The following is a 27812-nucleotide window of genomic DNA, read 5'->3' as shown; positions in this document are numbered from 1 at the left end:
GAGCGGAATATTGGGCGCGAGAAGATATCCAGGCGTATGCATAGTCTGGGCTCTCCAGATACAATAATCCGCCGTCGTCTGGCCCTGAGCTCTTCCTGTTCTAGGGCCCAGTCCGGTTGGTTCGGCGGCACGACGTCAGTTAGGGTTGTACATAAGTTTTTGGGTCTGGCGTTCCAATGGCATCGGAGACCGCGACCCGCTAGAGGCCCGTGGTGGCTGGATGGCGTATAGGGCCGCTGATGGGCGTACTGTTGCCTACAGGCGGGCCGCGTCAGCAAAGCTGCAGCGAGCCTTCCGAGGGTATGACTGCGCACAATGAATCGACCAGGGTGGAATGGATGGTGACTCTGTGGGCTAGAGTTGATTTGCAAGAACAACGTGTTCCCATCACAAAAGGCTCCGCGTAGTCCGCACGGTTACCCCCCTCACCTTACTCGATGCTTATTTTTACCTGCCTGGTGGCGTGGGCTCGGCAGCAGCGTTTAGACTCTTGGAAGGCGGGGTCCCCCCATGTTAAGTGATGAGCCTTGGTTCGACGGTAGGACTCGAAGAACGTCGTAAGGCTACGTGAACGGGGCGAACGACTAATAAAGGATAGAAGGCAGGTTCAAGGGTGTGGGCAAGCATGGATGGCACATGAGGGGTTATGGAAAGTGGACGGAAGGGGGGATATGATTTGAGTCAACGGAGTTTAGCCCAGTCCAGCCCAGCCCAAATACCGTACGATCGATCCCACGCCACGCCCATCCGTCGCCATGTGCCGCTGTGCTATTCATAAGTCTGGCGTGTGTTCTTAACTTTGGCGTTTGTCCCCCCTTCTATCCATCCATCTTCTCCTGAGCATCTACTGAATATCTCGAAATTGCAAGGACCTTGAACAATACAAACCGTACCCGAAGGCTTAGACCCCATTTGTGAACACAGAGCTCTCCGGGCTTCAAGCCTCTCCCATTTTGCACCAACCTCATAAGCGCATGGTCATGCGGGAGACCGAGGCCGACATGGACGACGTCCCACCTCCGCCGTACTCCGAGACGGACATCTACTCAGTCTCTGGGCGGCACTCGAATCCGTCTCTGAACTCGCCAATCGCACAGTCCCACCATGGCGACGACGCCGCCTCGCACGTCTCTTCGCACACATCGTCCCGGAGCGATGTCATTTACACCCCGCCTCTGACACCCCGGACAGGCAGCACGGCTGCTCCTCAACACCACAACTCAAACCCGAACCTGGCCAACCACGCGCACGCCGCCGCTGCCGACCCGTCCGTCGCGTCGGCGCAATCGATCTTTGCGGCTGCCTACTTCGAGTCCAGGCCTGCGCCCGCCTTCTCCCCCTGGGACCAGCAGCTCGTCAACCTGCTCACCGTGACCCCGTCCTCGACGCCGGACGACCTGCCCTGCCCCCCAACCTGGGCCGCCCGCGACGTCACGCAGCAGGACTGGGCGACCTTTACCAACTGCTTGATCCCGCACCACGCCGTCGCGCGGAATGAGGCTGTCATCAATCGCAAGCTGCAGGCCGAGGAAGAGGCCGTCGCCGCTGCCGCGTCACATGGCGGAAGTGGTGACAACAGCCCCGGCGGCCCGCGGAGCATCAGCAGCAGCCACGCCTCCGCTCAGTTGGACCGAATCCGTCCCGACCCGGACACCGACCCCGGCGCAGCGGTTGCCGCGTCAGGACCGAGGAGGGAGGACGTGGAAGCCGTGGTCGCCCAGTGGAACGAAGGCTTCTTCCATCCGAGGGGCTTGGCTGTCCTGCTCACCCCCGAGGTCGAGGAGCTCCGTCTGCCCGGGGCCTGGGACCGCTCGCTCGACAGGAGCATCGACAACCCGACCGTGCCGAGCGGCAGTTGGAGCGGCGGTGCGACGCCCATGCCGCCTCCGGGACCTCATGCGGGCACAGGTCAGGGTCCGAGCGAGGCCCGGGGTGGTTGGAGCTTTGGCGGTATCACGGTCACGACGGACGGGATCTCGATTGGGGATAGCATTGTTGCTGACAGCAACGGTATTAGGTTGGGGAACCTGATTGCGGATGAAAACGGTATAAGGTTCGGGAGCAACACGATACCCCGCGCGCAGCCTCACTTCGTCGGTCCGAATGTGAACTGGGCTCCCCCCCCTCCACATGCACCATCGGTTCCTTCGCCTGTGCCAATGTTTGGGCCCAGACCTGGCCCTGGCCCTGGCCCGTTCCCTCCCCGGCCTCACCCGCACAACCACGCTCACGCCCGCCCCGGCAGCGGAAGCGGGTTTCGTGGTCGCCCACATGGCCGTTACCCCTCCGATCAACGCTCCATCTCGGCATCCTCCTCCGCCTCCTCCGTTTCCTCCACGTCGTCCACATCCTCCGTCGGATCCCTGCCGGATTATGAGGACCTTTGCCCCGCTCAGCTGCCTGTCTACAAACAGCGTGTAGCGGCGTGGCTCGCACACCCGGACGAGCCCGTCACAAAGACCGATGTCGCGCAGCTGTGTGACGAGATCCGTTCCGCGCAGTCCGCAAGCGGCGCACCGGAGAAACCGAAGCAGGATGACCCATCTGTCGCCGATACTCCGGAAGGGGCCGACGACAAGGCGTTCAAGGCGGAGCTCAAGGGCCTGACGCAGGAGTGGCGCAAGCTCAAGCGCCAGCAGCGCGCGGTCCGCAAGGATAAGCGGCGGGAGCGCCGCGCAAGGCGGAGAGAGGAGAAGAAAGAGCGTAGGGAGCAAAGGAGGGAGCGCAGAGAGCAGAGGAGGGATGGCAGGTGGGATCAGAAGGAAACGAGGCGGGGCGCCAGCGGCGAGGGAGACGGGGCGGCGAGGGGCAACCACCAACACCACCACCACCATCACCATCATCACGGCCCGAAGCCGAAGCCGAAGCTCGCGCCGCCTCCGCCGCCCCCACATATCCACGTCCCACCACCGCCCGTGATGCATGCCCAGCCCATACCAGCCGTCCCTATACTCTCGCCGAACGACTCTAACAACTTCCAGTGGGGCGCAGGTCCCGGGAGGGGGCCCGTGCCACCGGGCGGGTTTTCGGTAGGCAGAGGGGCTTGGGCCGCAGCATTCGGCAGGGGCTGGGGCCGCGGGCGGGGTGCCGGAAACGACCATGCGTTTCCGCCTAACGCCGGGCCTCCCCATCCGCATGGCGCATGGCCTGCCGGTGGTAGCGGTAAGCGGGGCCCGGATACGGCTATGCCGCCGGTGCCGCCACCATCCTAAGCACACCTCAAGGCTGTGAAGGGGACAGTGAAAGGCATCCCAGGAAGAATGGAGCAAGGTGGACAGGGTGAGAAACGAGATGCAGGATGAGAATGCCGGGAACGGTGGTTATGGTATCAGTCGTGTGCAAGGGAGGCGGGCAGTACGGATAAGGTAAGACTAGCAGAGACGGCGAAACGCAGAGGATGCCGGAGGGCGTTGATAAGCCGTTACGGAATGTGGAGGAGCTTGGGGTCGAGGGCGAATGGCGAGTTGATACGGAAGCTGGTGACGGAGGATGGCAAGTCTGGCGTTTGGCAAAACAGCGTACAAATTAAGAAAGAAAAAGTAAAAAAAAACACGATACATACAACGGGCATGGACAAGGTATGCCGCGTAAAGTGTGTCGTGTAGATAACAATTGGCGGAAACTTTGCAAGCATTCAATACCAACACCATTGCCTCGTCTATTTTGTTCCTTTTTTGGTTACCGTGCTATGATGCATTGCGTCCCATCGTAGTTCTCTTTTGAGGCTTTTTGGACTCCCCCTATGATTCGTAGAGACATGCTGACCATCTGCCGACGGAGCTGTGCGTCTCGTCTGTGCTCTTCGTCATGATTCCCCTAGGAACCCAGATAATCTCCAGAGGCTTGAGTGAAGAACGTAGCACCCAATTCTGAGGACTACGTTGTCAGCATCTGGCGATACCACCAGCTTCTCCCGCGCCAGTGTTACTGCGTGCACCTCCGCTGCTTTCTCAAGCACCAGGTCCGCCGCTCTTCACGGCAGCGCCTCTGCCACTCTGGTGCAGCCAGCCCTTAGCGATTTGCATATACAGAGAGTCGGACTCCTAGTTCTTGCTCTCGTTCTTCTCGACCAACTCGCCAACGCCCAAGCCGCGACCGACCTTGACCTTGCGCTTCTTATCGGCAGCGGCGGCAGTAGCGTTGGGGTCGCGGCCGACATCCCCAGCAGCCTCGCCTTCGTCAACAGCCTCGCCGTCCTTCTCTTCCTCGCGCTCGCGCTCGTCCTGGATCTGCTCGCGGATGTAGCTCAGGTCGAGCTTCATACAGAAGGCGTCCTCGCCATCAGCATAGTACTTGCTCTCCGTCTTTTCCGTCTTGAAGCCCAGGGTCTCGCGGTAGAGGTGAATGGCGGCCTGGTTGGAGACGCGGACGTGGAGGGAGACATACTGTGCGCCGAAAGTCTCGACCATGGCGAGTTCTGATGACGGTTAGTAGGGGTGCCGACAAGGCCACAGGTAGAAAGAAGCAGAAGCAGGGGTGCAACGTACGACTTTGGCGCATCAGCTTCTCGGCAATACCCAACCGGCGGTGGGTGCGCATGACGCTGATGCTGGTGATGTGGCCGTGAGGCACGCCATCGGCGGGCTCCTCCTCCATCTTGGCCAGAACGTACCCGACAATCTTGGGGTAGTCGTAGGGGGTGCGCTTCGGACGCGAGACGTCGACAGCAACATAGCTGAGTTGAGGCCATGAGAGGGCATGGTAAAGGTAGTACTTGAGGAAGTAGTTCTCGGGCAGGTTTTCGAGGTTGGCGTGCTGTATGAGGGGGAGGTCGGAGGACTTTAGGAGGCGGATATCCATGGTGGGCAAGTCTCTATCGCGGGATTTCTCGGGGGCTATGGTGGAAGGCTCGAATTGAGGAGATATTAGGTCGTTCGAGAGTGAGAGACAGGGCCGACTGGTGCGGGTGGGCGCGCAAGGCTGAGATGAGGGGCGTGTGTGCGGGTTGCGAATTGGGTAGTTACAGACGCTGGAGAGAGGAGGTAGACTTTTAGAAAGACCCTGGTCATTGACCCGAGAGGTGAGGTGGCCGTGGGTGGCGGCGGTCACAGACCCCACCACCGCCGCACAAAGCTCCGAGGGTTGCTCAGCGGTGCCCCGCCAATTGTGATGTACAGTAATAAGAAACTTCAAAAGTGCTCATCTGTGTCTTTGCAGAGCCCACACCGTCCTCAGTATTAGTGTACTGTTTCAAGCGGTGGAAATTAAAACACACCAACAGAGCAGCAATGCCTTCTTCTGGTCGCCTCTTTGTGTCACTTTGAATTTGGCTTTCTAGTGTAGAAGTTGACCCCCACTCGACCAGTCGGGTTCTCCTGTCTGGCAATTCCTAGCGGGTTGTGGGAGCTCAGGTAGCGGCATCAGTTGTTTCCAGTCCAGACTCAAGACATAGGTATACCGTATAAACTACCTACCATATAGTAGCCTGTCCACCTAATTCGACAAGCAGTATTTCCCTGATTACAAACAATTTTATAAAATATGCCGAACTACCTAGCTCACTTTTCGGAAAGGAACTGACTGAACGCTTAGGTAATAACTAATTGTTGCTACGTGCCTACCTCAGGCAAGACGACTACCATTTCACTGTGTCTTCTCCTTTTAACGGTATTTCCTTGTCGTATCAAAAATGAAGTGGTCTCCTTCGATAGAGATACCAATCCGCCATCACGGTCTTAAAGTGCCTAGCATTCCTTAACAATGGTACGGAGGACCTGGCAGTCACAGAAGCAGAGACCCCTATCAGATCGCAGCAAGCCCTGGTCCGGGATTGGAGCGGGAGAATGACGTGTGGGGGACACGGTTGGAAGTCCACCGCGGGAGGCGCGGGGCAACTTTCTCAGGGGAGTTGAGACAGCGGGGTAGCTTTGACCCAGAAACTCCGAATTACATCAACCCAGATTTCTCTCGGGATCTATGCGACGAGCTCGCTCCATTGGGCAGCATGTGTCCATTCCTCGTCTCTCAATGGATTCCTCGCATTGCCCGTTCGGACCATTCCGGCCATTCAGAACATTTGCGTCTTTGGGGTTATGGTTGCTGCTAGATAGGTTGGCCCACGTACCTATAAATGCCGAGGCCCCCCGTCCACTCGTTTCCTCGCTCCCCCGTTTGCCCTCGTGCTTTTCATCTTTACCTGCCTGTCTTCTCATTTGAATTATATCCTACTGTGACCGTGTTTCGTTGTGCATACCTGACTTCTTAGCTTCAACTTCACGTAGCGAAATACTACATAATGTCTCGTGTCCTGGAAGGCAAGCTTGGAATTGTGACCGGTGCCTCTCGAGGTAAGAGCTCATAATGGTGAACCAAAGCGCGTTGCGCACATGGAGCACTTCTGACCAACCCCATTCCAGGTATTGGCGTCGCCGTCGCTGAGAACCTCGCCGCAAAGGGCTGCAACCTCGTCCTGGGCTACACTTCCCCCTCCTCCAAGACCCCCGCCGAGCAGCTCGCCGTAGACCTCCAGGCAAAGCACAACATCCAGGTCATCGCTGTCCAGGCCGACATGGGCACCATTGAGGGTCCCAAGTCTCTCATTGCGACTGCGAAGTCCCACTTCGAGAAGCTCAACGGGGGCAAATTCCAGGTCGACGTGCTCGTCAACAACGCCGGCGTCGCCCACAACAACCCGCTGCAGGACGTCACGGTCGAGCAATTCGACATCAGTTACCGCGTAAACGTCCTCGGCCCGCTGCTTCTCGTCCAGGCCGTCCAGCCGTACCTACCCACTGACCGTAGCGGCCGCATCGTCAACATGTCGTCCGTCAGTGCGTCGATCGGCCTCCCAGGGCAGTCCGTCTATGGCGGCACAAAGGCCGCCCTCGATGCCATGACCCGCACCTGGGCTCGCGAGCTCAGCGAGAACGCCACCGTCAACGCCATCAACCCGGGCCCCGTGCTGACCGATATGTACGGCGGAAATACGCCCGAGTTCAAGCGCTTCCTTAAGAGCTACATCGAGCACACCCCGCTGATGAAGGCGCGCAAGGGCGTCGACTCAGACGAGCTCGTCAAGGCAGCCGAGGAGGAAGGTGGTCGACCGGCGTACGTCGATGAGATTGCAGGTATCGTAGGCATGCTTGTCTCGCCCGAATCGGCTTGGTGTACGGGGCAGGTTGTTTGTGCTAATGGCGGTATGGTGTTGGGCATGCAGTGATTAGTGATCGATGATGGTATGAATGATGTGCACTTTGGCGGCTCGTTATGAGATCGACCAAGAAATCCTATTTCCTATATTCGTTTGCATAAAGAAACCGAGCATTTTGAGCTTTGATCATTATCAATGGGCATTAAAATAATCATTTTTTAATTGAATGCTGGTACCACTTGACCCCTTAACGTCAAGTATGAAGGTCAGTTAGTAAAATGTCACTGGCAAAAAGACCGCTGAGTCAAACTTTCCAGATTTGCCCCGCCATCATTTCAAACCGCCCCTCCATCCGCTTCCCGACTACGCTCACCACCGCCGCGGTTCGCTGAAGACGTTGTGTCAAAAATCAAGCGCTATATAGAAGCAACAATTTTTTTTTTCGCTTCTAAAACCATCAAAACCTCGTAAACAATGTCTTTGGACCCCTTCGACGACGTCCTCACCCTCGAGGACCAATTCTTCGCTGAGGGCTACCGCCAGGGCACCGAGGACGGCATCCAGGCCGGCAAGATCGAGGGCCGCTCCGTCGGCCTGGCAAAGGGCTACGAAAAGTTTCTCGAGAGTGGCAGGATACACGGCCGCTCCGTCGTGTGGGCAAACCGGCTGGCCCTGCCGCAAAAGAGCGGCGCCGCAAACCCTTCAAACTCTTCCTCACAATCACCACGAGACCCCGCGGGGGCGCCACGGCGGCAAGGGGTCTGCTCCCTGCCGCCACTGGCGAGCAATGCGAGGCTCGAGAAGAACGTCACAGCAGCATTCGCGCTCGTCGAACCGGACACGCTGGCCAGGGAGAACAGCGACGAGGCCGTCAACGACTTTGACGACAGGCTCAAGAGGGCGCAGGGCAAGGTCAAGATCATCGAGCGCATGACGGGCGAGGCGGCTGCCGATTCGAAGGTGGCGGAGGCGAAAGAGGTGTGAAAAAGGGGGATGAATCTGGAAAGCATGGGACGGTGTTGCCAAGGATCTTCGGGCTTTACCCACGAATAGATGGTTAGGATTAAGAAAGGCCGAGATACCCACCGGGTGAATAGGCTAGAGACAGCAAGACATAAATACTCCTTATACTCAAGATTTGAAGAAGTAAAAATTTTAATGGAATCTAGTGCCCCTCATATTTACATTCACCCTGCCCTCCTGTACAGCCAGAAAAAACAAACCCGCATGTCCTATGCTTACGCAAGAGTCCTGCAGGGGTAGCTGTTACATATCATGTTAGCAAAGCCGTTGTCACGGAACCATGAACAACAAAAAAGACACCGCGCCAGAAGAAACTCACTCCTCGCCGTAGGATTGCTCCTCGTTGACCTTGTACTTATGCACGTCCCACGCTCCGCTCTTGAGGTCCTGGCCGCTAGGCGTCGGCGGCAGGCCATTGATGAAGAGGGCCTCCTTGCTTGCCTCGACAGCCTTGGCGGCGTTCTTCTCAAGGTAGGGCGCCAGGCCCGTGGAAGAAGCCTCCTCGCGGGCGGCGACGAGCTGCTTCTCGCCGGCCTCGCCGATGAGCTCAACGCGCGGGCTGGCAGCGGAGCCGACCGAGAGCAAGCCGACAACGTCGGCCTGGTTGACGACACTGATGGCTGGGTAGTTGCGACGAGCGTCGCGCTTCCAGTAAGGGTTGTCGGCGATGTCAGCCGCGGGCAGGGTGACGGGGTCGTCGTAGCTGAGGGGGTTCAGGGCACCGGGTGTCGGGTTGCGGAAGGTCGGGTTCAAGGGCACACCGGAGGAGCGGTTGGGGTCGAGGGCGAGGGAGCGGCGGATGCGTTCCCAGACGCCTTGGGACTGGAGGGTGTGTTTCTGGAGGGACGAAGGTCAGCTGCTGGGCCAATTGGATCGTTTCGTGATCGTCGGAACGGGCTGGCGACGGTGGTTTTCCTTGCTTGACTGCTCGGAGCGGGAAACGTGGTCCGCCAATTGAGCTCGTCGTGCAGGACGTACCTTGGAGATTTCCACAACACCGCCTGCGACAGCCTTCGCAACTGCCTTTGAGGCCATCTTGTGCGACGTCGTGAACGGCGGAGGGGAGATGTGGGAGTTCGATTGGCGACGGTTCGATGACCTGCTTGAAGTTGGATGTGAGCGTTCCGGACGCCTGGGTTGTCCAGAGTGCTCCAGTTTCTGGCAAGGACCGGGGCGGCCGAAGTTTTGCCGGTCGTAGCAATAGCCGTGCTTCGATTTGCAACCCGACTTTGTGAGTATCCACTTCGCCCTTTTTCCCCTTGCAACCAATACTGCTACCTAGTAGTATGCCAAAGTTTCCTGGGGTTCACGAAATGATGTACGATGTATCACGGCATGTCAGTGGAGCAGAGCGTCGTGCGTCAAAGGCCAACGCCAATTAATCGATTCCCCAGCTACTACTTACTATACGGATACAAGAAAATTCGAACCATGTCCTACCCGGCCATTCCAATTGCAAACGCGTTTTCCGCCATAGATTACACTTACATAGCAGCACTATAAATCACTCGTCCTTCTTCTCGGTTCCATCAGCGGCATCTTCCTTCTTCTCCTCGTCGGTCTTTGTTTCGCCGTTGGGCGCCTCCTCCTTGGCATCTGTGGCAGCGGCTTCGGCGGCAGCCTCAGCAGCGCCCTCGACGTTGCCGCCCTCGACCAGCGCTGTCACAACTTCGACGGTGCCGGCGGGGCTGCCGGGCTCGGCGATGAGGACCTTGCCAGCCTTGTCGATGACAAAGACACCGCGTTGGGTGCTCTTGGGCGGCTTCTTGAGCCCGATGGCACTGATGAGGGTGGCCTTTGGGTCACAGAGAAGCGGGTAGGGCAGCTTCTGCTTCTCCTTGAAGGTGGTATTGGCCTTGGCAGAGTCCATTGACAGTCCGTAGATGGCAAAGCCCGTCTTGGTCAAAGGCTCGTACGAGTCTCGGAAGAGACAGGCTTGCTTCGTACCTGGGTATCACATGACCAGTTAGCACAACTGGTGGGTAGGACTACCGAGTAGTGTCGGTCCAGAGAGATACTTACATCCGGGAGTCGAGGCCTTGGGGTAAGTGAAGAGCACAACGCCAGCCTTGCTCTTGTCAACAAGCTCCTTCAGAGTCGTCTTCTCGCCGTCGTTGGTCTCGATCTCGCCGCCGAAGCCGTCGAGGTTGACCGTCTCGCCCTTCACAGCCTTGACCTTCTTGTCAGAGCCATTGGCAGCAGCGGGCTCCTCGGCGACTTTCTCGACGGTCTCCTCGGCGGGCTTGTCGGCTGGTTTCTGGGCGGGCTTCTCGGCCTTGCCCTTGACGGCACCCTTAACCTTCTCTGCGGCCTTGACGATCTTGGAGGAGGCCTTCTTGGGGGCTGGAGCCGGGGCGGGCTCGGGGGCTTTGCGCTTGCGGAGCTCGACGGGCATGGCGTCTGCTTCTGATGGGATGCTATGCTGTGGGGAAACAAGGATACAATGGGGATCGCAAAGGACGGGTGAGTTGGATAGTGGTGTTGCGCTGATGATGCGATCCAGGTGCGATGTAAAATGCTGGTGAAATTGCAACAGATGAGAGGGGGTTACGAGAGTCGAAGGAAGTTGAGAGGTAAACAGGAGGTTCAAGAGGACATCCTCGGGATGAGCCAATCATCGGTGGCCATGGCCAGAGCTTCAGCCGGGACCAGGGGGGCTGATGCGATGCAGATGTCCTGCGGTTTGCGGTGCGGTGGTGCGGGCCCTCAGGCTCAGGCTAATTATTAAGCTCGGTCGCCGCGAGCAGCAACGGCAAGAGGAGTAGCCGTTGCTGTTTCTGGCGTGTGAGGATGAAGGGAAGGGGAAGGGGAAGGGGAAGGGGAAGGGGGTGGTGCTGTCGTGTCAACGTGTGTGCATGGTGAGTGGTGCTGGGCGCTGACCCGGAATCTGAGTGTCTGGGTCCCCCACCCACCACCGACCGGGTTGTGTTTTCGTGGCCGCCGAGCTCCCGCCTCTTCCTGGACCACCTTGGTCACCACCATTTTCTTTTCCCATCCACTCGCATCCTGGTTCAGGTTGCAGGTAAGCTTTTGGCCACTGGCCGTGCGTTCCTTGACCCCAACCTGGTCTAGCCTCTGCCAGGGAACGCAACGTTCTGGCGTCCATCGGGCTTGTGTGGGGGAACACCAGATTGCTGATTTTAAAGCCCCCAGGTGAAATTGCATGGTTTCACACTACGGATACACTCAGGGCAACCGTCCACAGTTGGTTTCTTCGTTGCCATTACCGCTGCCATCGAGATTTGACCATCGATAAATTCGCTCTCTCGTCCACATGGCAATGTTCGGAATGTCTCTCCCTTCGGCTTCGTACATTGCCTAGGCTCGATTCCGGCGGCATCGCGTGGCAGTGCTAGTCCTTTGCGCTGGGTCATCCACCCTCTACCTAGGTAGATTGTTTATCTGCATATGCGCCTACTTCGTTGTCTACCAACATCTCCTTGTGGTGCTGTCTGGTTGCATTCGATCGGCATTTGTCAAAGCTAACCGCTGAAGTTCTTCTGTCTCAAGTGAGGGGAATCAGAGGGGTTACACAAACTTTCTCTCGTTTCTCACATCACTTGTGTCCCTGGTTTTTGCCCTTCTCGAGCCCTCGCGCTACACTTGACATCAGTATTCCTTTCGCCAACACTCAGTCGACCCTTGCATATAGCTTTTGCTACTCCCTACGTTTTTGCCTTGGTTCACCCTCGTCGATATCGGGAAAAGCTGGGTTTATCAAGACACCCCACGCTTGCCGCGTAGCCTTGTCGATCAACCTAGCATACGCCTTGGTTGATACCAGAACTGTACGTGGCTACCAACTTTTATGTCCCAACAGTACAACATGCCACGGGTTCATTCTACACTCACCGAAATTATGGATGACACGGCTATTTGAAGCTCGCTTCTCGAAAGTATCGCAAACGCTTGGCCGTTCACCAAGAGCTGGGCCCTCTCGCCTGGCCCTCAAGGGCGGCAGCGCGATTGAAGTGGGCAGCTATTGCCTGGCTCCATGTGATTATTTATACACCCGCTGACCAACTTCCCGCGCCTGACTAATGATGTTAAAGTTGGCTTGAGTGGAAGAACTTTGCTCATTCCAGCTTTAAACCGAAATGGTACACTAGAAATCCAGACAGATCAGATGGACTACACAGTGTCCCTTGAGCTGTATCATTTGTTATTCTGATCAGTCATGTCGCTTGACCAAATGCCTCGTGCAACGGACGGTGCTCGCCCAAGACGCCCCCATCAGGCCAAGGGCCTTACCCTCTGCAGAAGTAACCATACGCTACCTCTAACCAGCTGCCCGATGGTATGCAGTTGTTCTTCCTCACAAGGCGTCCGCAAGTGCAGGCGTAATAAGCATGTCTTTACAAGCTGTTGTTCGGAATTCCCGATTCGAGCCCAATAACACAAATGGTAGGTATGACAGGCTGAAGCTTGGTCTTTGCGCCCCGTCAATCAACCCAGCCCCTTCGAGGAAACCCCCTGCTGCCAACCTGACTTAATGCCAACCCACTGGGACAACATCAACATCCTTAAAAGGCAAGATGGCCGAGCGGTCTAAGGCGCTAGCTTCAGGTGCTAGTCAAGTAATTGGCGTGGGTTCGAATCCCACTCTTGTCACACGCAGCCGTCAATGGTGCAATATTTTTGCATTTCTGGCGATTCCTGTTGTTTCGAATGATTGTCGTGAAGTTCGGGAAGCGTACCTGCAGCGTCACGATGTGCCTTTCGATTGGCGCAGCGAGAGCATGGAAATGCGCCGCCAAAATTTTAGCCTCTCCCGGTGGTCCCGCTCTTTTCCTGCCGATGGTTGTGTCTTCCCTTCCGACATTGGGACGCAACAAACCTTGACGCGAGGTTACTCCAACAAACCTGTGTAGATGATGTCGTATCAGGGCATCGTGTCTTTGAGGCGCGGTTTCAGGGCGCATTGACATCCGCCAGAAGTGAGGCCTGGCTGGGTCAGCGTGAAGTTGCTTGCAAGCACGTCTCGGTTAGGATGGAATAGCAGCCCCTTCGGCCGTTTTTAAGGGTCAGTCATGTGCCAGGTCAACTTCTGAAACCGTTTGCAGTTCTTTGCTCGACTTCTTTGCTCTCATATCGTGCTACTCTAACCCACAATCAGCTGTCGGACGAGCCCAGTACTGTATGGACCAGATATGCAACTATCGCACTGATAATCCCGGTACCTGCAAACACCCACCCCGGACCACGTCTAACCACAATCAGCCCATTCCGCATCGCGTCCATGATCCCACCCTCACTTACATACTTACGCACTGCTAACTCACAACACAGTCCCTCTCCATTCCCTTCGTCTCAAAACACGAACCGTATCAAGAACCGGGAATGATCTCAAAATGCGGAAAGGAAACCTGACACCTAAGGTGAGTCTTTATCCCCACGCCACGATTCCGATCGGATGCCTCCTGACTTCCCCACCTCGTAGACAATCACGGCCCCATTGGCGGCATTCACGATGGCGTGTATCCTCTTCGCGTATGTTGTAGAACTGCCGGTCTCTCCTGAAGCTCACGCCAGAGTTACAGTAGTTGACAGGAGCTATATTGACTCAAGACAGCTATACCCGTTCGTCGATCCGCACGGCGCGTGATCAAGCCGTACGTATGCCCTCGCCCTCGTCTTACTGCGCCAACCCCCTCCGTGCTCACGTCTACGTCGCATCTGCCTCATTGGTCTGCTACTAACACTCATCAAGAGATACGGCAGCGGCTCCAGTAACCCTAGACCGTCGCCTCCGAATTCCAGCTCCTAGCGTCGCCCGTGTGCGCGCCGGACAGGCGGCAGGCGAGGCCACCTTGGTGGCTACCGAGTTTTCCAACCTTCTCACCACAAGATGGGAGAATAAGAAAAGTTGAGGCTTTGCGGTCTCATGTTTATCTTCTTCCTGCTTTGCGGTTTCTATGTGACTAATACCCCCTACTGCTTCTGTCTCTGCGTTTGCCAGATACCAAATCAATACACAAAACATACCGGTCTCTCTTCAGCGCCGTGTGAGCGTGTCAAACGAATCCCCAAAATACTTCGCTCCAATAGATATAATACTACACACGGCTCTGTACTGTTCATTGAGAAAACAAGCTCACATCATACTTCCCCCGTTGGCCGTCGTGAACTCCGTAGTCGAGTTTATGTGCAAGCAAAACAAAATAAAAGATGATCTATGATAGATCGGTATGACAAAAAAGGGAATATAGGGAGGGAGGGAAAGGCAGAGATATTGATCCGTAGGCCGACCCCCAGATGAATGACAGCCACACTCACTGTGTTTGTTACGTGACCTGAATCGAGTTTGTCTAAACCTGACGACCAAAGCTAAGGGTATCTGGAAAATCCCATCCCTATTTCCTAACAATCTCAACAGCTCTTTTCTTCCATCGTTGTTAAACCGCACATGGTGTCTTGCTTGATTCTTTCCCGCCGTCCTCTTAATACAACGCCACCCTCGAGTTGTCAAGTTACCCAGGTCAGGGCTCAGCAGGTGTGCTGCCCCTTTCCCGCTTCCGCTTGCCCTCGGCCCTTGCGTGGTTCAAATGCTTCATCACATACTCATACGTCAGCATCGTCACTGTCGCGGCCGGCACCGCTCGCATCATGTTAGTGCCCATGCCAGCGTAGAAGGCCCTCCACCCCTCCTCTTTGAGAATCGTTCGGAAGGTGCTGACCACGCCGCGATATTTCGGTGATAGCATTTGCTGTTTCTTGCCATCTTCTCCCGTCATGGAGGCAGACATCTTGACTCCCAGGCCCTGAAGGTACTCGGCCCCTCCTACGGGTTTTCGTTGTGTCTGTAGCCTCGTGCGAATAACTTCGTGTGGATAGGTAGCGCTGCTCGCCATGATCTTCGACAATATCGAAGCGCCCAACACGCCCATCCATTGTGACTCTTGTGTGTCGCCCTGGGTCGGCTCGCCCATACCCTGGCCGGTAAACCTCGTCTTCAGGTATTCGTACGCAGGGAACTGGACTGCCACGTGGGTAAGTCCCAGCAGAGCCGGAGTAAGGCCCGAGTAAAACGATAAAACGCCCTCTGAAGTGTACATCTTGCGTGCCGCGTCCATGGTTGACCGGTAATGCCACGAGCTGTGCATTGTTGGTCTCGAGGTCGGGGTATTGCCTGATCTCGGAAACTGAGAGTAGTGCTTGCCCGGGTCGTGTGCAACGCTCTGCGACATCAGGCGGGTCTTGATGACCCATATTGGGTTTGTGACGATGGTGCTACTGGCACCAGCTATAATAGATGACCAAAAGTTGATCAACACCGTGTTTTCTGTAGCCGACTCAGTCAGTTCATGGCCTGGTCTCTAGCCTGCGGTTTCCAACATACCATGGCGGTGCTTTAACCAGTCCTTGCTCTTATTGTAGACGGTAAACCAAACAGCCCAGGTGGGCAAATAACCCAGTACTATTGGGCCGAGTCCCCTATACATGCCGCGTATGCCTTCTTCTCGCCATATCACACGGGCAGTACCCAGCAGGCCATTGTAGAGTTTTGGGTGTCCAACATGTCTTCCCTTCTCGATGGGATTGAAACCGCCCTGTGCCTGCAACTTGGTTTTGATAACGTCGAGCGGGCACGTAACCACGCCCGAAGTGAAGCCTCCTACGGCACCGGAAAGCGCGTTAAACTGAGAATCGGAGGCGCCAGCGGCCCACCTCTCGAAGGCAGTAATAGTCTCAGTTGCGGGCATCGCAGTAGCGGCTTTCTCTATGGTAACCAACGCTGCACGGGCCGGGGCCGGGGCTGGGAAAGCTCTGGAGCTGCTGTAGTTGGGGTATGTCGAGGTCGGATACGGCCCATATTCCTCTTCTTGGGAGCGCGGGACGCCTCGTTGAGCGTCGTGGTGCTCGTCGTGAGACATCCCCTCTCACACTGTTGAGCTCGGTCAGGGTCCAGATGGCAGATGTTGGGCGGGTTCGGCGATGGATCCAGGAGTAAGGCGCGGTGACGTGACGTCCCAGGGTTAATGGGCTCTCGTGGAGCAATGGATAAAGCAGTGTGTGGGCTTGCGGGGTGCGTTTCGGCTCGGAGCTGGTGTTGGATTTGCTTCAGATTCGTGCTGCGTCGTTGGGTTCTGTTTCTCTCTGTAGGCATCTGTTGTGTACCTCTCAAATCAGGTAGATGCTGGACCTTCCCAAGTGTCCCGGTATGCGGGGAACGCTCCCACGCCGCCGTGACACTGAGCGACTAGCGGTTATCGCAGCCCATTGGCCTTGCGGGGAACAGGATGTCTAGCGCGGGCAGTCGAGGACGGAGTTGGTGGGCAAGGCGCTCCCAAGCATACGGGGTTGGGAAGTGAGGGGCGGGAGAGAGGCAGGCAGCAGAGAAGGGAAGGAAGAGAGGTGGCGGTAGTGCTTGGTAGGTATGGTAGGAGCGCACTCGGAGGAGTTGAGAGATGGGATATGGCGAAAAAGCGCCGAGGTGGAGCGGGACGGCGCACGAGAGCAAAATGATGCAAGCCGTCGGTTGTCCCGTTTGGTAGGAGTGCCCACGTCCCAGGGTGTGTCCTTCGGGTGGAGGCAGGAGCAATCCAATGGGCTTGGAGCAACTGCTGGGCTGGCTGGGTGAGAGGCGCCAAAATAGGTGCGATGGCTGAAGGGACCTGCGCGATGCTGCTGCGGGGGTAGGTGGCCCTCTATTTCCTACCACTGACCAGGCGCTGTGCTGAGACTACCGAAAGCTGCTCTCCTCGAGACGTTGGCTCAAGACCCGGGAGCTGCCGAACGTGCTAACAACTTGTTTGCAGCCCTGGCAGATCAGCAGTTGAGGGATGACGCAAGACTATAAGAGCAATCAATACCAGACCAAATAGCGGATGGCATGTGAAGTAAAGGGTGTTGAGACGCCAGAGGCTGCAATGTCAAGAGTTGTAGAGGATCTTGCTCTATGGAGAGCGACTGCATTCCAGCAAATGCAAAGTGTCCGACTAACTTAATATAGGTGCCTGCCTGCCTACATTGTAGGTAGGTACTCAACCACTGAGTCGCAACATTCAAAACATTCAAAAGCCCAGGGGAAGAAAACTTTCAACTCAGGCCATAGAAAGATGCTCCACCTCCGCCGGTTCATCGCCGCTTCTGTCAGTACCACAAAAAACCCCATTCCCAAACCATCAGGCACCATGGTGGTGCCATCAAGGGCAAGGAATCCCGTCGGCAGCTTCATTACCTCATCGATGCACGAAAATCTGGTGATCGTGTGTGGCCCGTGCCTTGAAAGGGGTGACCCACGCAAGCCATAGAAAGAAATGTGCCACATGTGGCTGGTGTCGGGATCTCGAGGAAGGTCACATGATCCGTCATTCCGGATCTTTGCGCCTCTCCGGGATGCTCAGCGATTTTCCTATAGACCTTAGTCCCAACCTCAGGCGATCCGCAAAACCGTACTCCGAGGCATTATATCGAACCCTCTCCTCTCCCCCGTCCACCACCAGCCGCCACAATGACCTCGCTCATTTCGAAGAAGCTCGCCGATGGCATCCTCGCCCGCCCCTTCCTGAAGAGCATCTTCGTCCCCTTCTCCAACTGGTACGCCAACGCCGCCGGCCACCGCAAGCTCGGCTTGAGGTAAGCAATTCGACGAAGCCTACTGCAACTATTGGCCACCGACCGGAACAGCGATGACTGATTGTCACTTTTTGTCCTCGCCTGCAGATTCGACGACCTTATCGAGGAGGAGTCCGATACCGTTCAGAAGGCTCTGAAGCGCCTCTCTCCTAAGGAATCCTACGACCGCGTCTTCCGCATCCGCCGTGCTGTCCAGCTCTCCGTCCAGCACAAGCTCCTGCCCAAGGACGAGTGGACTAAGCCAGAGGAGGTGTGCATTCCCTGATTAATTCGTACGAGAGGACTCCGGGCAGGGTATTAACATCTCAATGTTTAGGACTATCCCTACCTCGGACCCATCATCCAGCAGATCCATGCCGAGGAGGCCGAGAGGCTGGCTTTTGAGACGATGGAGGTTCAGAAGAAGCACCACTAAACGAACTCTCTCTGGTGGGGGATGGCACGTTTATCATGGAGGAGCGACGCCGCGCGCACGATGCTGTAAAGTATTGGGACGAAGGGAACCGCCTGGCCGGGGCGCGCGACAGGAATTTAGACCAGGGGGCGGAACCAAGGCCAGGCGGTTCGTGTACCTTATGTATAGACCTCGGGGGGGTTCTTGTCTGTCAATTGAACTCCCTGCTACAGATACAGGTTCCGCTGCGCCCAAATAGCACCAATTGACGACTCTTTTTTTGCGTTAGGATATCTACAGTCTCACGGCCTCGCCCACCCGGCCCCGGGTTCGCAGAAGCTAGCTGACATTATACGCCCTCTGACTGGTCCAAACCCCAAGACCCACCACCATGCTCTCAGCAACAACATCATGAGTAACGACTGCTCGTCGATGGTGACTTGACTACTGCCGCATTATCCAATTTCATTAAGTCCAAATGCTAATATTGACTTGGTGTGATGATTTACGCAGTCACGCAATTAACAGTGTCTAACTGGCATCGAAGGGATGAATTGTACCCTTTTTCATTTATTTATTTTATCAGCATATTGCCCAGTCTCTGCGCCTATCATACCAAAAAGCGCAGCTTGAGTGTCATGATTTCAGGCTCATAACCAAGTATATCGGTCTAGAATAAATATTGATAAGCCAGCTTTTGGTACCACTGCACTACAGGTCCTGAGCCATATATCGCAGAAAAAGATTGGGCCTGTTTTATCGAGGAAAAGAGTTGCAGCTGTACACCATGGGCCTGCATGAGAGCACCTAGTGCCCGTGATGCCGCACCCAGCCTATAGCCCAAACCTCGAACCCAATGATGAAGATACGTATGCGCGGCGATCTGGCTCAAGAATACCTCACGCTTGACAGCCTTCCATGAATATGACTCCGCCAGCATAGGACCAGAGTCAAGGTAATACTCTTGGTTTACTGTGGAGATGCGCAAGCACGATCACATTCAAAGAAGCTCATTTGCCTGCGTGATGGTTCTTTTGATTAAATACATGTAGGTCGGGAACGCTGCACGAATTTGCCAGGAAGTCATTTACGGTATATGTATGGGATGGTGCCTACGCCCCAGCGTCACGCTCGTCATATTGGTACAAATGCGCCTATCGCATCATAGACCTCTGGAGAACAACTGATAGCCTTCGTCCAGGTCATGGGACGGTCAGTCTGAGTATCTAAACACATGTGCTGCTAGGGAACTCAGATTTGAACAGGCAATCCCTTGGTTGGCAGTAGAAATTATCTCATATATTATTACGATGTTCCCCATCACGGTTGTGCTATCACTCTCCTATACTCGTATTTCTCCCTGATTCGGAGAAAATGCATACATGACGGGAAACAAAAATAATGGGTTCTCTTAACATGGAACTTAGTAGTTACTGTTCTGAGACCACCCCAGCTAGAATACCGGCAACGTGGAACACATGTTTTGTTAGGTCCGGGGCGATAGCGCGTCCACAAGCACCCGTCCAAAGTTCACAGCATCACTTCCTCTCGACCCACGATGGAGGAGAGCTAGAACCATCTTCTACTCTTCATTCATACCACAGGCCGACGTTCTACTTCTCACCGAACCGTGGCGACAACTTGAAGCCGGGGTTACTTGGTCGCCTCCCCTTTCCAGCTAAAGTGCTACTCGGTGTGAAGTAAAAGTCCTGGGGGGGACATTCTAATATGGAGCCAACCTGGTCCTGTGACCAGAGGAACCTGCACCTTACGGGCCAGGGAATACCATGGCATTGATCAAAACCAATCCCACAACACATAGTCGGTGCTATATCTGATTCGAGTTTTATCCCCCTTCACTATCTATATTCAATGATGCAGAGCCACTACCAAGCAACATGAGCAAACGGCCGAGAATTGGAGACAAATCAAAATGTATAAATTACGCCTCTTTAGACTCCTGAGTTTCCTCATACCCTAGATATCACACTCAGACGCCAGGAGAAAACTTCACCAAGCAGGCCTCCTTCCGACGTAGTGCTGCCTGCCATTATCACCATCCCAATAGTCCGAGGCCGAATAGGGGCTTCCCTTCCTACAACAGGCAATAAGTTTCTCCCTCCTATGCTAACAGGTGATATAACCAAGTCTATTATTACAGCGAGACATACTTCCATCTGGTATGAAACGCCTGTTCTGACAAAAAGAGCATCTCTCTTGGTTCTGTTGATTTTGTGTTCCCTGGCCAACCGCGTCAAGTGGACAAAGGTAAGCCATGGAAAGGCTGTTGGGGTTTCGTTGAATATATAGGTAGCAGAAAGCCGAACTTGTTGAGTACCAGGGCAGCCAACATAGGCAACCAAGACTTTGATTTAAGCCTCTTGCCGATCATCTGTAGCCCAAGAAACTTTTAGACTAGCATCCGGAAATGCTTCTCGTCGTCGTGAAACGCTCCCAAGTACCTCGTGTGTGTATCGTTACGTGGTCATACAGTGCTGTGTTCCGCCAGCCGCATTCCGCGGTTGAATCGGAGAAGAACGGTCGTACGGTCGAAAAAGGCCAAAGGCCCAGCCACAACGGATCATGCGTTTCCAGGCTTCTCCTCAGTGTCGACGTGCCAAACAACGTAGTTGGGCAGACCAACAACACGGTAACCCGCACGCTTGGCCATTTTGGCAAAGCCTTCTGTTTCCGCCTGGTTCTCGAAGGCGTAGCACGGGAAATTGATTCCTAATGTTGTTAACAAGCGCAAATGCCAAGAGTGCCCAGGAAATACCAACCTGATCGGTGGACGTCACCCTTGACGAGGATGTTGACGCCGCCAATACCATCTAGTTCAAGCTCTTCGTCTTTGTTGTTGCGCCAGTCACCCTCCCTGGCCATATATCTGCGACCGGTATCGTACTCCTTATAGCCTAGTTCCTCGTAAGCATGAAATGTGACATTAGTGACATTTTGTCCTACCTTCGGCGAGGACAACATCCTTATCCAAGCTCGCTGCAAGTCTGCGGCCCTTGTCGGACTCAACCCAGGAATTGTAGTCGAAGCGGCCCTCGATATCGGTCCCATCGCGATAGCGATGGAACCAAATGTCTGTCAGACTGTCAGCATAGTCTGTCTTTCGGGTGCATGGTATGTTGACTCACTGGGCACAAGGACATCGGTATCATGAGCAACAAAGTCCTCGATGATCTTCTTGGGGCTGTCCACGATGTCGACATCGCGCCAGTAGATCCAGGAGTGCTCAGGCTTCATGGCAGCAGAGAGGAGATAGTTGCGAGCGCGGCCCATAGCCTTTCGTCGGGGACCCTGGGCCTTGAAAGAATGACGCTCTTCGACACTTTGACTGAGCCCGAAGCCGAAGTCCTTCTCGATAACCATGGCGCTGTTGAACGGAATCTTGTCAGGACGACTCTGGATGCGATCCAGCTCAGAGGCAAGAACGGCAAGGGTATCATCTTTGGAGTCGCCGACGAGGAAGGCGAGATCAATCAGGTGGTGAGGGTAGGTCAGTTCGGCGATCAGCTCGAAGTATTTGGACAGGTGAGGGGCGGCGTCCTTGAGGGGAGTGAGAATCAGGACGCGCTCCTCGTTGGTGACAGCATTGCGCGTCGACTTGATGGGGTTGAGGTTGACGTGTTGGATCGAGCTCTGGTTGATTTCCAGGGGTTCGTGGTGGTTGAAGATGACGGGGGTCTGGAGGTGGGCAGCCCACGAAGCTTGCTCATTGAGCGACATCTCCATGGGCGGCTTCGCGGGGCCCCAGCAGTAGAAGCTGTGCGGTGTTACATGTTAGCGAGTTGTCTTGTCCACAGCGCGCGCGCGCGCGCGCATCGCCATGCAAAAATTATCGCGCCCCCTGAGGAGCAGCGGTTGCCAGGGCTGCCGACAACGTACCTCTGCATCTCGGAGGCTGAGGAGCGAATACCGCGCCATAGTAGCAGAACGACGCCGGTAACGGCGACGAGAAAGAGAAAGCGCGTCTTGGTCAGGAAAGCCCATATCGCTCTGGTGGGAGGTAGCCTGGATTGGGCAGACTTCCAATTGATTCCACCTTTGGGGAGAAGCATGGCTCCTGTGGAATGGGTTCGGGTGGTCTGGGGTACCACCCTAGAACACGTCCTTACAAAGAAAAGATAATGTCGTGTGTATCCCGGCACAGCGAGCGTCCAAGCCAGCAATGTCGCAGACTAGACGAGACGAGACGGCGCCCTTGAAGTTGTTGTCGGTGACGTCGCTTTGTCGCGCGCAAGATTGCGGCAGTATTTCGCTAGAGGGGCAGCTAGGTGGAGGCAACAAACAACAGGCGCAGAAGAAATGTCAGGCAGCACAAGACTTCGTCGAGCAAGTCCGACTTCGACAAGTTGTGGTTGGGAGGAAGGAGGTGATTGTTTGGGCGGTTTCGTGTCGTCCGACAGATGTCAGTCTTGACAGCACACTCTCCTCAGAAGGGGGTAGTGGGCCAAGGCTGACGAAGATCAAGTGTCCCGATTGAGCTGATAAGGATTGAGATGCCAAAAAGGTAGGCGGGACGTCAGTGGTTCCACGGTTCTTGCGGGTGTACGATGCGATGCGGCTACAAGGTCTTGGTACAACGGGTTTCCGGTCGTCTTTCAGCCTCGTTGTGCCTTTGATGAGGACGATGGTTTTGGCCAAAAATTTTGTTGAAGACAAGAGCAAGAACGAACGAGGGACGTTTGGGTAAGCCCAGGCAGAAGGGGATGGAAAGAATTGATTGAAAGGAACCACGCCAAAAGGGCCCCAAAAAAAGGTCGACCAGGAAGGAAGGCGTTTGGGAGACGGAGAGGCTTGGATGGGATAGGCTAAGACAAGTCAAGGCAAGCAGGCTTGGTTGGTGGAAGGAGGTAAGGTACATGCAAGTACTAGGTATACCTGGGAGAAGCAGGCGGATTAGCAGAGATAGGCGGGTCACAGCAGCACACCACGATCGCAGACTCCGGATTGCCTAGGTAGGCACCGTGACAGGCAGGACTGGGCGGAGACTGGGGCCCCGTCAATACCTACACGTAAGCTTCTGCAATCTGGCCAGGGTGCAGAAGCATCAAAAGCCAACTTGGTCAGGGCCTTGGAACGGATACGACAGAAGCTGCAACCCGCATCTCGATGGTGGCATAGCAGGGTACGATCAGTGAGCCAATGGCATGGCGTCAAAAAGGTTAACCACGTTAGCCAAGTAGGTACCCTTTTGTACCGACACTATCCTCTTGTCAGCACGCGAGATTGCCGTAACCGCCAAGCGCTTCTGGGCTCAGGAGAAAAAAGACCGTGCCGCAGCTTGACGGGCACCTGTCCTCTTTTCTTCTTCGTAGGATATAATCTCTTCTCGGCGTTGCCTCTGCACTCGCTCAAGGCGCTATACCTTGGTATTCGACTACACAACATTTGGCTCGTCTATCAAAACGTCTCTGAATTAACGGATATGGTTGTCATCTGACCATGCGTCTTCTTCATCAAGGAGCGATGGGACCTGTTATCATTGCATACCGACAAATCCGTAGCATGAAGGTAATAACGCAATGATCAGCAAATGGAAATCAGCTCAGACCCAACCGCCACGCCAAGATGTGGTTATCTCACGGGAAAGCATGAGGAGAACTGGGCAAGGCCTACCCCAGTGGCTTCCAGGGGCCGGCCGAGGCCTGCCCAGTGCTTACGCATGTTGCCGATGCCTGCATCTTAATTGGTACATGGGTTAACGGTTTCTATGCCCAAGGCAAGGCACCCCTTGACACGACTAAATGGGTTAAAAAGAAATCAATTAAGAAGATCCAAGCTCTTGGTACAGCGGCGGAGTGTCTTGACAAAATAATCCAAAAGATGGAGAGGAAGAGGAGGAGGGGCAGGGATTATGAACAATAACCCATTATAACCTACACTATCCCGCACTTTTCAATCACGCACGCGACACTTGCACCTCTGGGGATGTGAGAGGGGACAGGAATGAGGAGATGTTCCCGGGGCTCAGCACAATTAGCGGTAGAAGCCATCATGGGTCTCATTGCAAACAATTTTGAGCACGTAATATCACACGTGCCATCATATCATGTAGCCAATCACACAGAGACCTTAGTGGGGGATAAGGTCCGGTCTACTCCTTAGTATGAGTAAATATAATTGACCCGGCCTATCTTTGCGTGTGCCTTTGCTTGCTCCTTGCTTCACCTGTTTCGCGCGCCGCAATCACCCCATGTAAGACGGGACACCGTGCCAGACATCTGTAAAAAGATCCGCCAGGGCTGGGGCTGCACATGTGATCCGGTATCTGGGGACGAGGAACGTGGGGACATGCAGCTGCCCTGCTAAACTTCGGGCAAGCATCAACCGCTCGGGGCTGCAGTGACGCAAAGGGGACGCACGAGCTGTCTCTATCACCATCCATAACATAGTAAGGGATGACAGGTTAGCCATTGGATGATAGTCCTGCTTAATAAGCCGCATCAGCCCGATTGGCAGCTCCTAATTACAGTTATGATGACAAAGCAAGGGCGCCGAGCTGCCATGTTGCCACTGTGAACAATTGACTGTGGCATGCTCCCGTAGCAAAAGCTCTCTGGGTTCTTCCAAGTTGCCGCATCAAGTACGCCGAGCTGGCCTCAGATACTCAATGTTGACTCAATTCCCGAACTTCGACATGTCCAAGTAAAACAATAGCATCCGAATGAGATTACAGTTGGTTCGTCGCCCGCCGACTCCCTTCGTAGCTGCACGTTGGATTACACCTCTCACACTACTCGATACCCTTACCAGGCTCTTTCCCCGCCTCTGACAGCCTACATTTCACTCGGTGCTCGCTCAAACCTTCACAAACTTACCGTTGGTCATTGGCATCGTCATCAACGAACACAGAAAAGATGGCTACCCGGCGGTCAGCGCGTCTGGGCGCCCAAGCACACACCGATATCGCACCTCCGCCGATTGCACCAACCACAAAGAGCCGGAAGAGAAAATCCCCGCCAGGACCTACGCTCGCCGACCCGGTGCCGTCTTCGGACCCTGTTACGCCGCCGAGAAAACGGGGCCCGAAGGTTACAGCAATCACCCCGATCCCTCCGCCAGTCACGCCTACTCCGAGCGCCGTCGGCATCATCGCTGAACGGGCAAACAGCACAGCAAAGCCCAAGGCCAAGGCCATCAACCGCCTCGCCGATCCGAAGTTGACCAACGCCCCCATCATTTCGCCCGAGACCTCACGTGTCATCGCTTCTCATCCTACCGACCACGTGTCGCCGTCTAAACTATCCGCGGAACCCGGAAAACGCACGACGACTGCCAACATTCTCGAGGAGGCGTGTCGCCATCTCATAAAGGTGGACCCGCGAATGAAGCCCCTCATCGAAAAGAACCACTGCCGCGTATTTTCACCCGAGGGCCTCGCCGACAAAGTCGATCCCTTCGAGAGCCTCTGCAGCGGCATCATCTCCCAGCAGGTCTCCGGCGCCGCCGCGAGGTCCATCAAGAATAAGTTTGTCGCTCTCTTCACAGAGAGAGAGGGCGAACCGAAAACGTTTCCTCACCCCTCAGAGGTGGCCGCCGCTCCCATCGAGCGCCTCCGCACTGCCGGCCTGTCGCAGCGCAAGGCTGAGTACATCAAAGGCCTGGCCGAGAAGTTCTCGAGCGGCGAGTTGAGCGCTCAGATGCTGGCAGAGGCTCCTTATGAAGAGGTTCGTGACAAGCTCATCGCGGTGAGGGGGCTGGGGCTTTGGTCCGTCGAGATGTTCGCCTGTTTCGGGCTGAAGAGGATGGACGTGTTCTCGCTGGGAGACCTCGGGGTGCAGAGAGGCATGGCAGCCTTTGCCGGACGGGATGTGGCCAAGCTCAAGGCCAAGGGAGGAGGCAAATGGAAGTATATGTCTGAGAAGGACATGACCGAGATGGCGAGCAAATTCGTGCCATATCGTAGCGTCTTCATGTGGTATATGTGGAGGGTCGAGGAAACCGATATAAGCATGCTGGAATAAGCAGTCAGCGGACTCATTAAACTCTAGTCTCACTAACCTTGCCCCCCTATAATCAACACCTTCCCAAATGCCAATTTCCAGTTATCACGAAATCGCACAGACTATGTAGTACGGCATGTGGGGTTCATTGAATGAACACGAGCCCCAATAATACGAGATCTCGTTCGTCCCTCGGTCGTGTTTAGAGGGACCGAACGAAGGCTATATGATTCCCCGGCGCATCCTCATCCGGGATAGGTAGAAGCGAAGTCACCTTGATCTTTCGGGCAGGGTCGAGCTGGTCAGGTGGGAACTTGGCCGTTCCCCCACAGCTGTCGGGAGCGATTCACGGCTGGACTCCAAAGTTTCCAACTGACACAAACAAGCTTTTCGGCTTTCCCATTCTTCCGCGCGACGCCCACGAATGGACACACAATGCAAGGTGAAAAGCTGTCTAAGTCGATCGGACGACATCACGATCAGTTAGAGGGTGATGCGAAGGATACTCTCTCGTATCTTAGAGGCCCGACGCGTTGCGGGTTAAACGACGCACAGACACGAGTGCCGCAAACATAGTAGTATGCTGGCAATTCCGGCGATGTCACAGACACAAAAGTGTTACAGCAGATAGACCTTCGCGGCTCGTCTCAAGGGACGGGCAACCGACGAGTTGCGGTACCAGGAAGATTTAAATCACGCCGGCGTCCCGTATTGAGCATCGTGACTTGTAGGGTGCTGAATTGAACGTGTGTCAGCCAAGGGGGGTTGATGTTTGAAGTCTTGTCGCAGGATGAGCTCGTCGTCACCGCTATTATCTGTGGACCAGAGTAGAAGATACACGCCTGAGGTACGCGCGTCACCGCCAGCAGGGTAACGCCTATTCCTTTATGTGTGTGGCCGATCCCAAGATGTAAAGAACCAAGGCGTTCATTGATGGAGTCGGAGATACAGAGCGGGCTATCGCGTCGCCGTCTGAGACCAAGACGCTCTATGCCTGGATTCGGCTACACAGTTGACCAGATCGTCCGCCATAAGAGATCAACTGTCGCAGCCTCTGTGTCTTGGGAGCTTCCTGTTTGGCCAACGCCGTTCGGTGCTGTTGACGGGGGCGAGGAACGGCCGCCAACAGGGCAGTTGAGCAGAACCACCGAAAAGCCTGGGAATCCCGGACCATCCCCTGCGGGCCAGCAAGATTGGGGGGCGGTTGGGTGTGCCGCTAACGTGATACAGACGGGCGCGCCCCTTGCTAGCAACATGGTGCAAAGGTTAGATATCGAAAATCAAGACTGGCACGTAGTAATATGATGCGTAGCAGTTGCACCAGCGCAATCTTGCAGACAGTTTTGCCCCCTCCCGGCTTGCTGCTTTCTTTTCTCATTCCGATCACCTGCCATGTGTGGATATCGCCAGCCGAGAAGTGATGCAGTTGGCATTGGACAGACAAGAAGGCGAATTCCGGATGTAATAGCCGGGCATTGATGGCTGGAGCGAAAATGGCAAAGAATGCCATCGAGTCAAGTCTCAACCGTTGTCTCGGCACGGTACCATGGCAGACCTAGGCCGGGAGGAAGTCTCAGTCCCAGCCACTCAGAACTGAGGATGCAGTCAGTCAGTCATGGGCTGCTAGAAAACCCGTGGGATGCTCCAGAAAACCAAGCGCGAATGGACCGGTGTGAGGCAAAGAGACGTAGGTAGGCTCAGGCGCCTCCCACAAGACAACCCGGCCTCGCTGGAATATATAGGTGATGGCGTGTCCTTCCTTCGTGGG

The 27812-nt window shown here is 55.3% G+C and overlaps 10 protein-coding genes and 1 non-coding gene across 11 annotated transcripts; 6 read left to right on the top strand and 5 right to left on the bottom strand.

The window, feature by feature from the left end:
* Window positions 1-980: 980 nt before the first annotated feature.
* Window positions 981-3212, top strand: GLRG_07488 (uncharacterized protein; the record flags this gene model as incomplete). Its single annotated transcript, XM_008098173.1, has 1 exon — window positions 981-3212. The coding sequence occupies one exon, from the start codon at window positions 981-983 to the stop codon at window positions 3210-3212; it is 2232 nt and encodes a 743-aa protein (XP_008096364.1).
* An 831-nt stretch (window positions 3213-4043) lies between these two features.
* Window positions 4044-4800, bottom strand: GLRG_07487 (acetyltransferase; the record flags this gene model as incomplete). Its single annotated transcript, XM_008098172.1, has 2 exons — window positions 4044-4417; window positions 4488-4800. The coding sequence occupies 2 exons, from the start codon at window positions 4798-4800 to the stop codon at window positions 4044-4046; spliced, it is 687 nt and encodes a 228-aa protein (XP_008096363.1).
* A 1435-nt stretch (window positions 4801-6235) lies between these two features.
* Window positions 6236-7159, top strand: GLRG_07486 (short chain dehydrogenase; the record flags this gene model as incomplete). The annotated part of the gene is made up of 2 exons (XM_008098171.1): window positions 6236-6287; window positions 6357-7159. 2 exons carry the CDS (start codon window positions 6236-6238, stop codon window positions 7157-7159), a joined length of 855 nt encoding a protein of 284 aa, XP_008096362.1.
* Window positions 7160-7564: 405 nt separating this feature from the next.
* Window positions 7565-8074, top strand: GLRG_07485 (uncharacterized protein; the record flags this gene model as incomplete). The annotated part of the gene is made up of 1 exon (XM_008098170.1): window positions 7565-8074. One exon carries the CDS (start codon window positions 7565-7567, stop codon window positions 8072-8074), a length of 510 nt encoding a protein of 169 aa, XP_008096361.1.
* A 254-nt stretch (window positions 8075-8328) lies between these two features.
* Window positions 8329-9148, bottom strand: GLRG_07484 (NADH-ubiquinone oxidoreductase 21.3 kDa subunit; the record flags this gene model as incomplete). Its single annotated transcript, XM_008098169.1, has 3 exons — window positions 8329-8353; window positions 8433-8950; window positions 9092-9148. The coding sequence occupies 3 exons, from the start codon at window positions 9146-9148 to the stop codon at window positions 8329-8331; spliced, it is 600 nt and encodes a 199-aa protein (XP_008096360.1).
* Window positions 9149-9617: 469 nt separating this feature from the next.
* GLRG_07483 (AhpC/TSA family protein) lies at window positions 9618-10508 on the bottom strand (the record flags this gene model as incomplete). Its single annotated transcript, XM_008098168.1, has 2 exons — window positions 9618-10060; window positions 10136-10508. The coding sequence occupies 2 exons, from the start codon at window positions 10506-10508 to the stop codon at window positions 9618-9620; spliced, it is 816 nt and encodes a 271-aa protein (XP_008096359.1).
* Window positions 10509-12642: 2134 nt separating this feature from the next.
* On the top strand, window positions 12643-12724 carry GLRG_13186. The gene has a single exon. It is a non-coding gene; the product is annotated as a tRNA-Leu (tRNA).
* Window positions 12725-14592: 1868 nt separating this feature from the next.
* GLRG_07482 (uncharacterized protein) lies at window positions 14593-15987 on the bottom strand (the record flags this gene model as incomplete). Its single annotated transcript, XM_008098167.1, has 2 exons — window positions 14593-15395; window positions 15453-15987. 2 exons carry the CDS (start codon window positions 15985-15987, stop codon window positions 14593-14595), a joined length of 1338 nt encoding a protein of 445 aa, XP_008096358.1.
* Window positions 15988-17567: 1580 nt separating this feature from the next.
* GLRG_07481 (ubiquinol-cytochrome C reductase complex 14kD subunit) lies at window positions 17568-18107 on the top strand (the record flags this gene model as incomplete). The annotated part of the gene is made up of 3 exons (XM_008098166.1): window positions 17568-17692; window positions 17780-17942; window positions 18009-18107. 3 exons carry the CDS (start codon window positions 17568-17570, stop codon window positions 18105-18107), a joined length of 387 nt encoding a protein of 128 aa, XP_008096357.1.
* A 2560-nt stretch (window positions 18108-20667) lies between these two features.
* On the bottom strand, window positions 20668-22156 carry GLRG_07480 (uncharacterized protein; the record flags this gene model as incomplete). The annotated part of the gene is made up of 5 exons (XM_008098165.1): window positions 20668-20816; window positions 20867-21001; window positions 21051-21179; window positions 21233-21861; window positions 21984-22156. The coding sequence occupies 5 exons, from the start codon at window positions 22154-22156 to the stop codon at window positions 20668-20670; spliced, it is 1215 nt and encodes a 404-aa protein (XP_008096356.1).
* A 2802-nt stretch (window positions 22157-24958) lies between these two features.
* GLRG_07479 (HhH-GPD superfamily base excision DNA repair protein) lies at window positions 24959-26065 on the top strand (the record flags this gene model as incomplete). Its single annotated transcript, XM_008098164.1, has 1 exon — window positions 24959-26065. The coding sequence occupies one exon, from the start codon at window positions 24959-24961 to the stop codon at window positions 26063-26065; it is 1107 nt and encodes a 368-aa protein (XP_008096355.1).
* Between the last annotated feature and the right edge of the window lie 1747 nt (window positions 26066-27812).

This window comes from Colletotrichum graminicola, assembly GCF_000149035.1.
Source record: "Colletotrichum graminicola M1.001 genomic scaffold supercont1.31, whole genome shotgun sequence".
NCBI lineage: Eukaryota > Fungi > Ascomycota > Sordariomycetes > Glomerellales > Glomerellaceae > Colletotrichum > Colletotrichum graminicola.
The sequence above is the reverse complement of the archived record's forward strand: the minus strand, read 5'-3'. Positions and strand labels throughout refer to the sequence as shown.